This window comes from Anolis sagrei, chromosome 5 (genome assembly GCF_037176765.1).
Source record: "Anolis sagrei isolate rAnoSag1 chromosome 5, rAnoSag1.mat, whole genome shotgun sequence".
NCBI lineage: Eukaryota > Metazoa > Chordata > Lepidosauria > Squamata > Dactyloidae > Anolis > Anolis sagrei.
Genome location: NC_090025.1, coordinates 195,677,850 through 195,692,479, shown reverse-complemented (window position 1 = coordinate 195,692,479; position 14,630 = coordinate 195,677,850). Strand labels below are relative to the sequence as shown.

At 45.9% G+C, this 14,630-nt stretch overlaps 1 protein-coding gene across 3 annotated transcripts in view; it reads left to right on the top strand.

Moving 5' to 3' along the window:
• IRF5 (interferon regulatory factor 5) overlaps positions 1-14,630 on the top strand; it is a 51,438-nt gene that overhangs the window by 33,318 nt on the left and 3,490 nt on the right. For all 3 annotated transcript variants that reach the window (XM_060776362.2, XM_067469373.1, XM_067469372.1), the window contains 6 exons: positions 2,361-2,556; positions 4,511-4,557; positions 4,797-4,830; positions 7,530-7,823; positions 11,985-12,374; positions 13,046-13,164. In XM_060776362.2, the coding sequence (XP_060632345.2) occupies positions 2,361-2,556; positions 4,511-4,557; positions 4,797-4,830; positions 7,530-7,823; positions 11,985-12,374; positions 13,046-13,164 (1,080 nt within the window). The remainder of the gene's footprint in view (positions 1-2,360; positions 2,557-4,510; positions 4,558-4,796; positions 4,831-7,529; positions 7,824-11,984; positions 12,375-13,045; positions 13,165-14,630) is intronic.

Sequence of the window (14,630 nt, the reverse complement as noted above, 5' to 3'; positions counted from 1 at the left end):
GGGACTGGATGGCCTTTGGGGGTCCCTTCCAACTCATTACGATTATCAAAACGGAGGATGGATAGCTATCTGTCGGGAGGGGTTGAATTGTGTTTTCCTGAGGTTGGTCTGGATGTCCTTTAGGATCCCTTCCAACTCATAATGATTCTCATAATGGAGGCTGGATGGCCACGTGTCGGGAGGGCTTGGATGGTGTCTTCCTAGGGTTGGTCTGGATGGCCTTTAGGGGTCCTTTCCAACTCATGATTCTCATAACGGAGGCTGGATGGCCATCTGTCAGGAGAGCTTGGATTGTGTCTTCCTGAGGTTGGTCTAGATGGTCTTTGGGGGTCGCTTCAAATTTAAATTATCATAATAGAAGCTGGGTGGCCATCTGTCGAGAGGGCTTGGATTGTGTCTTCCTGAGGTTAGTCTGAATGGCCTTTAGGGATCCCCTCCAGCTCATTATGATTCTCAAAACGGAGGCTGGATGGCCATCTATCAGGACGGCTTGGATCGTGTCTTGAGGTTGGTCTGGATGTCCTTTAGGGATCCCTTCCAACTCATTACGATTATCAAAACGGAGGGTGGATAGCCATCTGTTGGGAGGGCTTGGATTGTGTCTTCCTGAGGTTGGTCTGGATGGCCTTTAGGGTCCCTTCCAACTCATTATGATTCTCAAAACAGAGGCTGGATGGCCATTTGTCAGGAGGGCTTGGATTGTGTCCTCCTGAGGTTGGTCTGGATGGCCTTTAGGGTCCCTTCCAACTCATTATGATTCTCAAAACAGAGGCTGGATGGCCATCTGTCAGGAGGGCTTGGATAGTGTCTTCCTGAGGTGGGTCTAGATGGCCTTTGGGGGTCCCCTCCAACTCATTAGGATTCTCAAAACAGAGGCTGGATGGCCATCTATCGGGAGGGCTTGGATTCTGTCCTCCTGAGGTTGGTCTGGATGGCCTTTAGGCGTCCCTTCCAACTCATAATGATTCTCAAAACAGAGGCTAGATGGCCATCTGTCAGGAGGGCTTGGATTGTGTTTTTCTGAGGTTGGTCTGGATGCCCTTTGGGGGTCCCTTCAAATTCATTAAAATTATCATAATAGAGGCTGGATGGCCATCTATCAGTAGGGCTTGGATGGTGTCTTTCTGCATGGCACTTGGGGTTGGTTCGGATGGCCTTTAGGAGTCTCTTCCAACTCTGTGTCCATATGATACAAGCACAATGTGGGCTGCTTTTTCTGTGTGTGTGTGTGTGTGTTTTGTGGATATAGACCACCTGGTTTCCTTCTCTGGAGGTTTTCAAGCAGAGGCTGGATGTCCATCTGTTGGGAAGGCTTGTATTGTGCCTTCCTGCTTATCAGAAGGTGGTTGGACTAGATGGCCTTTGGGGCTCTCTTCCAACATCATATATATATTTGCATTTGTATTTGCATTTATATTTGCATTTGTATTTGCATTTATATTTATATTTATATTCATATTTATATTTGATTAATATTTGCATTTGCATTTATATTTATATTTGCATTTATATTTATATTTATATTTATATTTATATTTGCATTTGCATTTATATTTGCATTTGAATTTGCATTTGCATTTATATCTGCATTTGCATTTATATTTGCATTTGTATTTGCATTTATATTTATATTTATATTCATATTTATATTTGATTAATATTTGCATTTGCATTTATATTTATATTTGCATTTATATTTATATTTATATTTGCATTTGCATTTATATTTGCATTTGAATTTGCATTTGCATTTATATCTGCATTTGCATTTATATTTGCATTTGTATTTGCATTTATATTTATATTTATATTCATATTTATATTTGATTAATATTTGCATTTGCATTTATATTTATATTTGCATTTATATTTATATTTATATTTATATTTGCATTTGCATTTATATTTGCATTTGAATTTGCATTTGCATTTATATTTATATTTGCATTTATATTTATATTTGCATTTATATTTGCATTTATATTTATATTTATATTTGCATTTATATTTATATTTATATTTATACTTCCATTTGCATTTATATTTATATATTTTGTATTTATATTTACATTTGCATTTGCATTTACATTTACATTTATATTTATATTTGTATTATTTGTATTTGTATTTGCATTTGCATTTATATTTATGTGGGGTCTTCCCAGTATAAACTTTCAGAATTCATGCAGTTTTGGCCCTCCCACTTGAACTGCCATGGCTATGGGGTCCTGGGAGTTGTAGTTTGCTGGAGGCCTTTTAAAACTACAACTCCCCAGATTGTATATATAGCAAAATTTTTCCCCCCTTTTCGGGCTTGCCTGCCTTAAATGCGAGTTTTGCATGGTGTTTGTGTTTGCCAGGCGTGGGCCAAGGAGACGGGGAAGTTCAACGAAGGGCTGGACGAGCCGGACCCGGCCAAGTGGAAGGCCAACCTGCGCTGCGCCCTGAACAAGAGCCGCGAGTTCGGCCTCATCTACGACGGCACCAAGGACACCCCCTTGCAGCCCTACAAGATCTACGAGGTCTGCGAGGCCCCCACCCAGCCGTCCAACGGAGGTAAGGACCGCTCCCCCGACATTTGCACCGCCTTACGCCTGGGTTTGAGGCAGGCTGGCCATCTGTCGGGAGGGATTCGATTGTGTGCTCCTCCCTTGCAGAGAAAAGGACTCTGCAAGGTTTGCACCGTCTTATGTAACATGCAAAGCCTGGGTTTGAGGCAGGCTGGCCCTCTGTCGGGAGGGATTCGATTGTGTGCTCCTCCCTTGCAGAGAAAAGGACTCTGCAAGGTTGGGTGAAGCTCTCGACCCATTATGATTATCAAAACAAAGTCTGGATGGCCATCTGTAGGGTGTGCTTGGATGGTGTCTTTCTGGTTGTTACAAATAGATGGCCTTTGGGGGTCCCTTCCAACACAATATAATTACACAATGTAACAACATTTAATAATATAATATAATTTATATTTTATATATTATAATTATATATAATATTATAATATAACTGTATAATATACTATAATTAAGATACAATAACAATCATTTAATAATATAATATAATTTATATCGTAATATATTGTAATTATATATAATATTATAACATAATATATGCGCCTTTGAACTAATTATGATTATTATAACAAAGGCTGGATGGCCATCTGTCAGGAGGGCTTGGATGGTGTCTTCTTGTCTAACAGAAGGGCTGGACTAGATGGCCCTTGTGGCCCCTTTGAACTCATGATTATCATAAGAAAGGCTGGATGGTCATCTGTTGGGAGGGCTTGGATGTTGTCTTCTTGCCTAACAGAATGGCTGGACTAGATGGCCTTTAGGGATCCCTTCCAATCATAACAGAGATTTGATGGCCATCTGTTGGGAGTCATTTCATTGTGTCTTCCTACTGACAGAAAGGCTGGACTGGATGGCCTTCAGGGGTCCCTTCCAATCATAACACAGGCTGGATGGCCATCTGTTGGGAGTCATTTGATTGTGTCTTCCTACTGACAGAAGGGCTGGACTGGATGGTCTTTAGGGGTCCCTTCCAATCATAACAGAGGCTGGATGGCCATCTGTTGGGAGTCATTTGATTGTGTCTTCCTACTGACAGAAGGGCTGGACTGGATGGTCTTTAGGGGTCCCTTCCAATCATAACAGAGGCTGGATGGCCATCTGTTGGGAGTCATTTGATTGTGTCTTCCTACTGACAGAAGGGCTGGACTGGATGGTCTTTAGGGGTCCCTTCCAATCATAACACAGGCTGGATGGCCATCTGTTGGGAGTCATTTGATTGTGTCTTCCTATTGACAGAAGGACTAGACTAGATAGCCTTTGGGGTTGCTTCCAATTCATTACGATTATCATAACAAAGGCTGGATGGCCATCTGTTGGGAGGGCTTGGATCATGTCCTCTTGCCTAACAGAAGGGTTGGACTGGATGGCCTTCAGGGGTCCCTTCCAATCACAACACAGGCTGGATGGCCATCTATTGGGAGTCATTTGATTGTGTCTTCCTACTGTCAGAAGGGCTAGACTTGATAGCCTTTGGCGTTGCTTTCAACTCATTACGATTATTATAACAAAGGCTGGATGGCCATCTGTCGGGAGTGCTTTGGTTGTGCCTTCCTGCCTAACAGAAGAGCTGGACTGGATGGTCTTTAGGGGTCCCTTCCAGTCATAACAGGGGCTGGATGGCCATCTGTTGGGAGTCATTTGATTGTGTCTTCCTACCTGACAGAAGGGCTAGACTAGATAGGCTTTGGGGTTGCTTCCAACTCATTACGATTATCATAACAAAGGCTAGATGGCCATCTGTTGGGAGGGCTTGGATGGTGTCTTCCTGCCTGATGGAATGGGATTTGTGCAGGATGGCACGACCGGAGTGTTAGCGGTGCCATCAGAAACAATAAACTCACTGGGCTCTCTCTGGACACCACAATTCTATCAATCAATCAATCAATCAATCGATCAATCGATCAATCAATCGATCTATCTCTATCTTTCTTTTTCTTTTTCAGACTCCTATATTGGAGACGACCAAGCCTACTGTGAAGATGAGGAAGTGGTGAGAAGCAGCCCCACGGGTTTATGTCCTGGGAGTTGTAGTTTAGTGAGGCCCCAGCACTCTTTGGCAGAGGAGGCTCAAGACCTGGTGGGACTACAACTCCCAGAAGTCCATGTTATTGATCCGTGGCAGATGAAGTGGGGTCAAACTGCATTCATCCTCCAATGTAGATGCACCCAATGTCTCTGCCAGGTGACATTGCATCTATCCGACGCTAACACAGGTGTCTTCTTTTGCAGCTGCCCAAAATAATGCCGAAGCTGAGTATTGCAGGTATGTTTTGATAATGGTAATAATAATAATAATAATAATAATAATAATAATAATAAATGTATTACTCGCCTCTCCTTGCAGCTCCCCATGGGAGATAGGGAGGGATAGACATAAAGTTTTACTTACATCTATCTATGTATGTATACACATACATACGTGCATACTAGGCATGGTTAGAGTCGCTTGAATAACTCGTAGCTCGTAATAATTTCATTAAAAATTACCTTTTTGAAGCGATATCGAAGCTTTTTTAAAAACAGGAAGTCCCTTTTCCCTTCCAAAGCTTTTTCCGCCATTTTTGTTACGACTCAGGAAGTTGGAAATGATTCAGCTTTCCCCCGCTTCTGGTCCCTGGCCTTGGCTCAAGCCAGAGAAGCCAATTTTACAGCCAGAGAAGCCAGTTTTAAACCAGAGCAGGAAGGAATTTCCTCGGTTTGCTTTTCCCCACTTCTGGTCCCTGGCTTCGTCTCAAGCCAGAGAAGCCAGTTTTAAACCAGAGAAGGAAGGAATTTCCTGGCCTTGGCTCAAGCCAAAGAAGCCAATTTTAAAGCCAGAGAAGCCAGTTTTAAACCAGAGCAGGAAGGAATTTCCTGGCCTTGGCTCAAGCCAAAGAAGCCAATTTTAAAGCCAGAGAAGCCAGTTTTAAACCAGAGAAGGAAGGAATTTCCTGGCCTTGGCTCAAGCCAAAGAAGCCAATTTTAAAGCCAGAGAAGCCAGTTTTAAACCAGAGAAGGAAGGAATTTCCTGGCCTTGGCTCAAGGCAAAGAAGCCAATTTTAAAGCCAGAGAAGCCAGTTTTAAACCAGAGCAGGAAGAAATTTTTTCTGTTTGCTTTTCTCCGCTTTTGGTCCCTGGCCTCGGCTCAAGCCAGAGAAACTAGTTTTAAACCAGAGAAGCAAGGAATTTCCTGACCTCGGTTCAAGCCAGGGAAGCCAATTTTAAACCAGAGAAGGAAGGAATTGCCTGGCCTCGGCTCAAGCCAGAGAAGCCAATTTTAAAGCCAGAGAAGCCAGGTTTAAACCAGAGCAGGAAGGAATTTCCTCCATTTGCTTTTCTCCGTTTCTGGTCCCTGGCCTCGGCTCAAGCCAGAAAAGCTAGTTTTAAACCAGAGAAGGGAGGAATTTCCTGACCTCAGCTCAAGCCAGAGAAGCCAGTTTTAAACCAGAGAAAGAAGGAATTTCCTGACCTCGGATCAAGCCAGAGAAGCCAGTTTTAAAGCCAGAGAAGCCAGCTTTAAACCAGAGCAGGAAGAAATTTCCTCCGTTTGCTTTTCCCCGCTTTTGGTCCCTGGCCTAGGCTCAAGCCAGAGAAGCCAGTTTTAAACCAGAGAAGGAAGGAATTTCCTGGCCTCGGATCAAGCCAGAGAAGCCAGTTTTAAACCAGAGAAAGAAGGAATTTCCTGGCCTCGGATCAAGCCAGAGAAGCCAATTTTAAAGCCAGAGAAGCCAGGTTTAAACCAGAGCAGGAAGGAATTTCCTCCATTTGCTTTTCTCCGTTTCTGGTCCCTGGCCTCGGCTCAAGCCAGAAAAGCTAGTTTTAAACCAGAGAAGGGAGGAATTTCCTGACCTCAGCTCAAGCCAGAGAAGCCAGTTTTAAACCAGAGAAGGAATTTCCTGGCCTTGGCTCAAGCCAGAGAAGCCAATTTTAAAGCCAGAGAAGCCAGTTTTAAACCAGAGCAGGAAGAAATTTTTTCCGTTTGCTTTTCTCCGCTTTTGGTCCCTGGCCTCGGCTCAAGCCAGAGAAACTAGTTTTAAACCAGAGAAGCAAGGAATTTCCTGACCTCGGTTCAAGCCAGGGAAGCCAATTTTAAACCAGAGAAGGAAGGAATTGCCTGGCCTCGGCTCAAGCCAGAGAAGCCAATTTTAAAGCCAGAGAAGCCAGGTTTAAACCAGAGCAGGAAGGAATTTCCTCCATTTGCTTTTCTCCGTTTCTGGTCCCTGGCCTCGGCTCAAGCCAGAAAAGCTAGTTTTAAACCAGAGAAGGGAGGAATTTCCTGACCTCAGCTCAAGCCAGAGAAGCCAGTTTTAAACCAGAGAAGGAATTTCCTGGCCTTGGCTCAAGCCAGAGAAGCCAATTTTAAAGCCAGAGAAGCCAGTTTTAAACCAGAGCAGGAAGAAATTTCCTTCGTTTGCTTTTCCCCACTTCTGGTCCCTGGCCTCGGCTCAAGCCAGAGAAGCCAGTTTTAAACCAGAGAAGGAAGGAATTTCCTGACCTCGGCTCAAGCCAGAGAAGCCAGTTTAAAAGCCAGAGAATCTAGTTATAAACCAGAGAAGGGAGGAATTTCCTGGCCTCGGCTCAAGCCAGAGAAGCCAGTTTAAAAGCTAGAGAATCTAGTTTTAAACCAGAGAAGGAAGGAATTTTCTGGCTTTGGATCAAGCCAGAGAAGCCAATTTTAAACCAGAGAGGGAAGGAATTTCCTGACCTCGGCTCAAGCCAGAGAAGCCAGTTTTAAACCAGAGAAGGAAGGCATTTCCTGGCCTCGGCTCAAACCAGAGAAGCCAGTTTTAAACCAGAGCAGGAAGTAATTTCTTCTTGCTTTCCCCCGCTTCTGGAGTAAAACAACTACTTTCAAAGTTAAGACCACCCAATGAAACAGGAAATAATGCTTTCAAACCATTAACGAAAGGATTCAGAAGTCTCAGAAGTTTCCAAAAGTTTTGAATTTTTTTCCTGATGTGCTTTTTCTCCTTTCTGTCCCAGATCCGTCCCACAGCGTGGAGCCGTTGCCACCGTATCCGTGGTTGAAGCAGGAGGCCCTCTTCTCCCAGAGCTGTGGAAACGGGTCCTTCGCCCACCTGCCACCCCCTGAGGCCCCGGCCGTGGTCCCTCCTCTGCCGGACCCCTTTGCCGTAGCCGAGACCGGCGGGCCCAACTTCACCGAACCCGCCGGAGCCATGCCGCCACTGCCACCGCCGCCAATTCCACCCGGAGCCATTGAGCCGTTGCCCACGTTGCCCATGGAGCACCTGCTGATCAGCCCACATATGTTGCCCCGTAAGGACCCCGGGCACGAAACATAGAGCCATAGAATAGCAAGAGTTGGAAATAACCACGTGGGCCACGTAATCCAACTCCATTCTGCCATGCAGGAAAAGCACAATCAAACACCCCCGACAGATGGCCACACAGCCTCTGTTTCAAAGCTTCCACCACACACCGAGGCAGAGAGTTCCACTGTTGAACAGCTCTCCTTACAGTCAGGAAGTTCTTCCTAATGCTCCTTTCCTGTCATTTGAACCCGTGGCTCCATTGAGTCCTAGTCTCCAGGGCAGCAGGAAACAAGCCCACTTCCTCTTCCTTTCATGGCTATACACATGGCAATAGTAATAGTAATAATAATAATAATAATAATAATAATGGTAATGATTATGATTATACGATTATTTATAACCTGCTAGGATAGAAGAAGTAGGGTGGACTGAATGGCCTTTGGGGATTCCCTTCCAACTCTACTAGAATATAGCCTACCTGAGAATCCAGTTTGGCCGTCTTTAAGTAGAGGCTTGATGGCCATCTCTTGAGAGGGCTTTGATGGAAGGCGTAGGTGGACTGGATGGCCTTTGGGGGTCCCTTCTAACTCTACTGCCCTAGGGTAGTTTCCAAACATTCGATACCATAAGACAATACAAAGGCTTGGATGGAAGAAGTGGGTGGAATGGATGGTCTTTGGGTGTCCCTTCGACTTCTACTGGAATATACATTGCCTTGGACCCTGGTGTGGTGGTCTTCTCTGGAGGTATTTGAGCAGAGACTGGATGTCCATCTCTTGGGAGGGCTTGGATGGAATGGGTGGAATGATCTTTGGGGGTCCCTTCCAACTCTATTGAAATATACATTGCTTGGGAGTCTGGTGTGGTCTTCTCTGGACATTTGTAAGCAGAGGCAGGATGTCCATCTCTTGGGAGGGCTTGAATGGAAGAAGTAGGACTGGATGGCCTTTGGGTGTCCCTTCAAACTCTGTTGGAATATTTATTGCCTTGGAACCTGGTGTGGCCTCCTTCCCTGGAGGTCTATTGAGCAAAGGCTGGATGTCCATCTGTTGGGATGGCTTGGATAGAAGAAGTAGGGTGGACTGGATGGCCTTTGGGGATTCCTTTCCAACTCTACTAGCCTATCTGGGAATCCAGTTTGGCCGTCCTTAAGTAGAAGCTTGATGGCCATCTCTTGGGAGGGCTTTGATGGAAGGAGTAGGTGGATTGTATGGCCTTTGAGGGTCCCTTCTAACTCTACTGGAATATACATTGCCTTGGAACCAGGCGTGGTCTCTTTCTCTGGAGGTTTGTAAGCAGAAGTTGGGAGTCCATCTCTAGAAAGGGCTTGGATGGAAGTAGTGGGTGGGCTGGATCACCTTCGGAGGTCTCTTCGTCCTCTGTTGGAATATTTATTGCCTTGGAACCTGGTGTGGCCTCCTTCTCTGGAGGTCACTGAGCAGAGGCTGGATGTCCATCTGTTGGGATGCTGGTTTGGCAGTTTTTGAGCAGATGCTGGATGGCCATCTGTTGGGGTGGCTTGGATGGAAGTGGGTGAAATTGATAGCCTTTGGGTGTTCCTTCAACCTCTATTGGAATATACATTGCCTTGGAACCTGGTGTGACCTCCTTCTGGAGGTCTTTGAGCAGAGGCTGAGGGTCCATCTCTAGGAAGGGCTTGGATGGAAGAAGCGGGTAGACTGGATGGCCTTTGGGGATTTCCTTCCAACTTTACTAGCCTGCCTGGGAATCCAGTTTGGCCGTCCTTAAGTAGAAGCTTGATGGCCATCTCTTGGGAGGGCTTTGATGGAAGGAGTAGGAGGACTGGATGGCCTTTGGGTGTCCCTTCGACCTCTGTTGGACTATTTATTGCTTTGGAACCTGGTGTGACCTACCTTTCTGGAGGTCTTTGAACAGAGGCTGGATGTCCTTCTGTTGGGATGCCGGTTTGGCAATCTTTGAGCAGACACTGGATGCCCATCTGTTGGGATGGCTTGGATGGAAGTGGGTGGACTGGATGGCTTTTGGGGGTACCTTTGACCTGTGTTGGAATATGCATTGCCTTGGAACGTGATGTGGCCTCCTTCTGTGGAGGTCTTTGAGCAGAGGTTGGACGCCCATCTGTTGGGGTGGCTTGGATGGAAGTGGGTGGACTGGGTGGCCTTTAGGGTCCCTTTGACCACTATTGGAATATACATTGCCTTGGAACGTGATGTGGCCTCCTTCTCTGGAGATTTGTAAACAGAGGCCGAGTGTACATCTCTTGGAAGGACTTGGATGGAAGTAGTGGGTGGACTGGATGGCTTTTGGGTGTCCCTTTGTCCTCTACTGCAATATAAACTGCATGGGAATCTGGTTTGGCTGTCTTAGTGTAGAGACTGGATGTCCATCTCTTGGGAGAGCTTGAATGGAAGAAATGAGTGGACTGGATGGCCTTTACGGGTCTCTTTGACCTCTATTGCAATATGCGTTGCCTTGGAACCTGGTGTGGCCTCCTTCTCTGGAGATTTGTAAGCAGAGATGGGATGTCCATCTCTTGGGAGGGCTTGAATGGAAGATGTGGGTGAAATTGATAGCCTTTGGGGGTCCCTTCGACCTCTATTGGAATATACATTGCCTTGGAACCTGATGTAGCCTCCTTCTCTGAAGATTTGTAAGCCGAGGCTGAGTGTCCATTTCTTGGAAGGGCTTGGATGGAAGAAGTGGGTGGACTGGATGGCCTTTGGGGGTCCCTTCAACCTTGATTAGAATATACATTGCCTTGGAACCTGGTCTGGTCTCTTTCTCTGGAGGTTTGTAAGCAGAGATGGGATGTCCATCTCTTGGAAGGGCTTGGTTGGAAGAAGTGGGTGGACTGGATGGCTTTTGGGGGTTCCTTCGACCTCTATTAGAATATACATTGCCTTGGAACCTGGTGTGGCCTCCTTCTCTGGAGGTCTTTGAGCAGATGCTGGATGTCCACCTTTGACATAGTGAGTGGACAGGATGGCCTTTGGGGGGTCTCTTCAACCTTGATTAGAATATACATTGCCTTGGAACCTGGTCTGGTCTCTTTCACTGGAGGTTTGTAAGCAGAGATGGGACATCCATCTCTTGGAAGGGCTTGGATGGAAGAGGTGGGTGGACTGGATGGCTTTTGGAGGTCCCTTTGACCTTTGTTGGAATATTTATTGTCTTAGAACCTGGTGTGGCCTTCTTCTCTGGAGGTCTATTGAGCAGAGGCTGGATGTCCATCTGTTGGGATGCCGGTTTAGCAGTCTTTGAGCAGATGATGGATGCCCATCTCTTGGAAGGGCTTGGATGGAAGAAGTGGGTAGACTGGATGTCCTTTGGTGTCCCTTCAACTTCTACTGGAATGTACATTGCCTTGGAACCTGGTCTGGTCTCTTTCTCTGGAGGTTTGTAAGCAGAGATGGGATGTCCATCTCTTGGAAGGGCTTGGATGGAAGAGGTGGGTGGACTGGATGGCTTTTGGGTGTCCTTTCGACTTCTATTGGAATATGCATTGCCTTGGAACCTGGTGTGGCCTCCTTCTCTGGAGGTCTTTGAGCAGATGCTGGATGTCCACCTTTGACATAGTGAGTGGACAGGATGGCCTTTGGGGGTCTCTTCAACCTCGATTAGAATATACATTGCTTTGGAACCTGGTCTGGTCTCTTTCTCTGGAGGTTTGTAAGCAGAGATGGGATGTCCATCTCTTGGAAGGGCTTGGATGGAAGAAGTGGGTGAAATTGATAGCCTTTGGGTGTCCCTTTGACTTCTTTTGGAATATACATTGCCTTGGAACCTGGTGTGTCCTCCTTCTGGAGGTCTTTGAGCAGAGGCTAAGGATCCATCTGTTGGGGTGGCTTGGATGGAAGAAGTGGGTGGACTGGATGGCGTTTGGGGGTCCCTTCGACTTCTATTGGAATATACATTGCCTTGGAACCTGGTGTGGCCTCCTTCACTGGAGGTCTATTGAGCAAAGGCTTGGATGGAAGAGGTGTGTGGACTGGATGGCTTTTGGAGGTCCCTTTGACCTTTGTTGTGATATTCATTGCCTTGAAACCTGTTGTGGCCTCCTCCTCTGGAGGTCTTTGAGCAGAGGCTGGATGTCCACCTCTGATAGGAGTGGGTGGACAGGATGGCCTTTGGGTTTCCCTCCCATCCCTCCTCACCCCTCTGCCTTCTGTCCCTCTCTTCTCAGTGACGGACCTGGAGATCCGCTTCCAGTACCGGGGCCGTTCGGTGGGCTCGCTGACCATCAGCAACCCGCACGGCTGCCGGCTCTTCTACAGCCACCTGGAGCCCACGCAGGAGCAGGTGGAGCTCTTTGGGCCGGTCACGCTGGAGCAGGTGCGCCTGCCGAGCGCGGAGGCCGTCCCGCACGAGAAGCAGCGCTTCTACACGCACCAGCTGCTGGACGTGCTGGACCGCGGCCTCATCCTGGAGCTGCAAGGCCAGGACATCTACGCCGTGCGGCTCTGCCAGTGCAAGGTCTTCTGGACGGGGCCCTGCGCCGGACCCCTGGACGGGCCCAACCCCATTGAGAGGGAGAAGAAGGTCAAGCTCTTCAGCCTCGAGAGCTTCCTCAACGGTCAGCAGACCTCATTTCTCCATGAAGCTGAGGCTGGGTTGCCCTCTCTGGAAGGGGCTGGACTGGATGGCCTTTGGTGGTCCCTTCAGGCTCAAGGAGTCTTTGAGTCCATACCTTGCACCCGCACTGTATGATTAAAGCAGTTTGGCATCACTTGAACCGCCAAGGCTCATTGCTATGGGATCCTGGGAGCTCTCGTTTGCAAGGTCTTGATTGCAACTCCCCAGGAAGTTCAACTGGCATCAAACTGCATTGATTAGTCAGTGTAGATGCAACCTATAATTGATCCAGCCATCAGTAGCAGTGTTGTTGTTAGTGTTAGGACTTTGCCCAGTTTAGGACTCCAAACTAATACATACACACAGCTTAATAATAATATCAATACGGATAATAACAAAGTTTCTGAACCAGAGAAAGGGACAACAAAGGGAAAGGCAGAGTTTTGTGCAGTCCTTTGAATTCCCAGCTGGAAAACTATAGATCCCAAGACTCTATAGCATCCTAATAGTTTAATAGTTGGATGAATGCTGTCCCAAATCTTATGCCTCAGTTTTATCCAGCCTTCTGTTCACTGAATTGAACTATTGTCTATATTGCTTCATGATTATTCTCTCTCTCTCTCTCTCTCTCTCTCTCTCTCTATATATATATATATATATATATGTCTATAGGCCTCATCATGTTCCAGAAGGGTCAAAGCACTACTCCTCCTCCCTACGAGATTTTCTTCTGTTTTGGAGAGGAATGGCCGGACCGGAAGCCCAAAGAGAAGAAGCTCATCACGGTCCAAGTAAGTGGGCAGCAGCGCTCTTTCGGGGTGTGTCTAGTCATTTATTCACGTATGGTTTTCAATCTTACAAGCATTGAAAATGTTTCAAATTATGTTGGTTTTTTGCTATACATCCCCTGAGATATTTGGAGTATGGGATGCCTGTCCATCCGTTCGCCAGTCTGTCCATCTAAATAACTATTCTATCTATCAATCCATATAACTATAACTATTCCTGACGTCTCTCTTATTCGCTTCATTCCAATAACTATTCGTGGCATCTTTCTTTCTTCTATCCATCCATCCATCATCCATCCATCCAAATAACTCCTCCATCCACCCATCCATCCATCCATCCATCCATCCAAATAACTCATCGATCAATCGATCTATCTACACACCCATCCAACCACCCACCCACCCATCCATCCAAATAACTCATCTATCTATCTATCTATCTATCTATCTATCTATCTATCCATCTATCTATCCATCCATCCATCCATCCATCCATCCATCCATCCATCCATCCATCCATCCAGATAACTTTTCTTTCTTTCTTTCTTTTCTTTTCTTTCTCTCCCTCCCTCCCTGTCCATCTATCCAAATAACTCTTCATTCCATCCAACCATCCATCCATCCATCCATCCATCAATCCATATAACTCATCTATCTATCTATCTATCTATCTATCTATCTATCTATCTATCCATCCATCCATCCATCCATCCATCCATCCATCCATCCAACCATTCAACCATCCATCCAAATAACTCTTCCATCTATCTATCTATCCATCCATCCATCCATCCAAATAACTCTTCCATCTATCTATCCATCCAAATAACTCATCTATCTATCTATCTATCTATCTATCTATCTATCTATCTATCTATCCATCCATCCATCCATCCATCCATCCATCCATCCATCCATCCAAATAACTCTTCTATCTATCTATCTATCTATCTGTCTGTCTGTCTGTCTGTCTGTCTGTCTGTCTGTCTGTCTGTCCGTCCGTCCGTCCGTCCGTCCGGTCCATCCATCCATCCATCCAAATACCTCTTCCATCCATCCATCCATCCATCCATCCATCCATCCAAATAACTCATCTATCTATCTATCTGTCTGTCTGTCTGTCTGTCTGTCCGTCCGTCCGTCCGTCCATCCAGGTAACTGTATTCATTCTTTATTTCTTTCTCTCTTGCTCTTCCTTCCATCCATCTCGTTTGCTTTATTCTAGTAACGATTCATAGCATCTTTCATTTCTTTTTTTCTTTCTTTCTTTCTTTCTTTCCCTTCCTTCCATACAAACAAACAAACAAACAAACAACTATTCATGACATCTAGCTATCTATCCATTCATCCAATTAACTATTCAATCTCTCTATCCATCAATCTCTCTCTCTCTCTCTCTCTCTCTCTCTCTTTCTTACATCCAAACAATCATTCATGACAACGTCAGGAGAGAATGCTTCTAGAACATG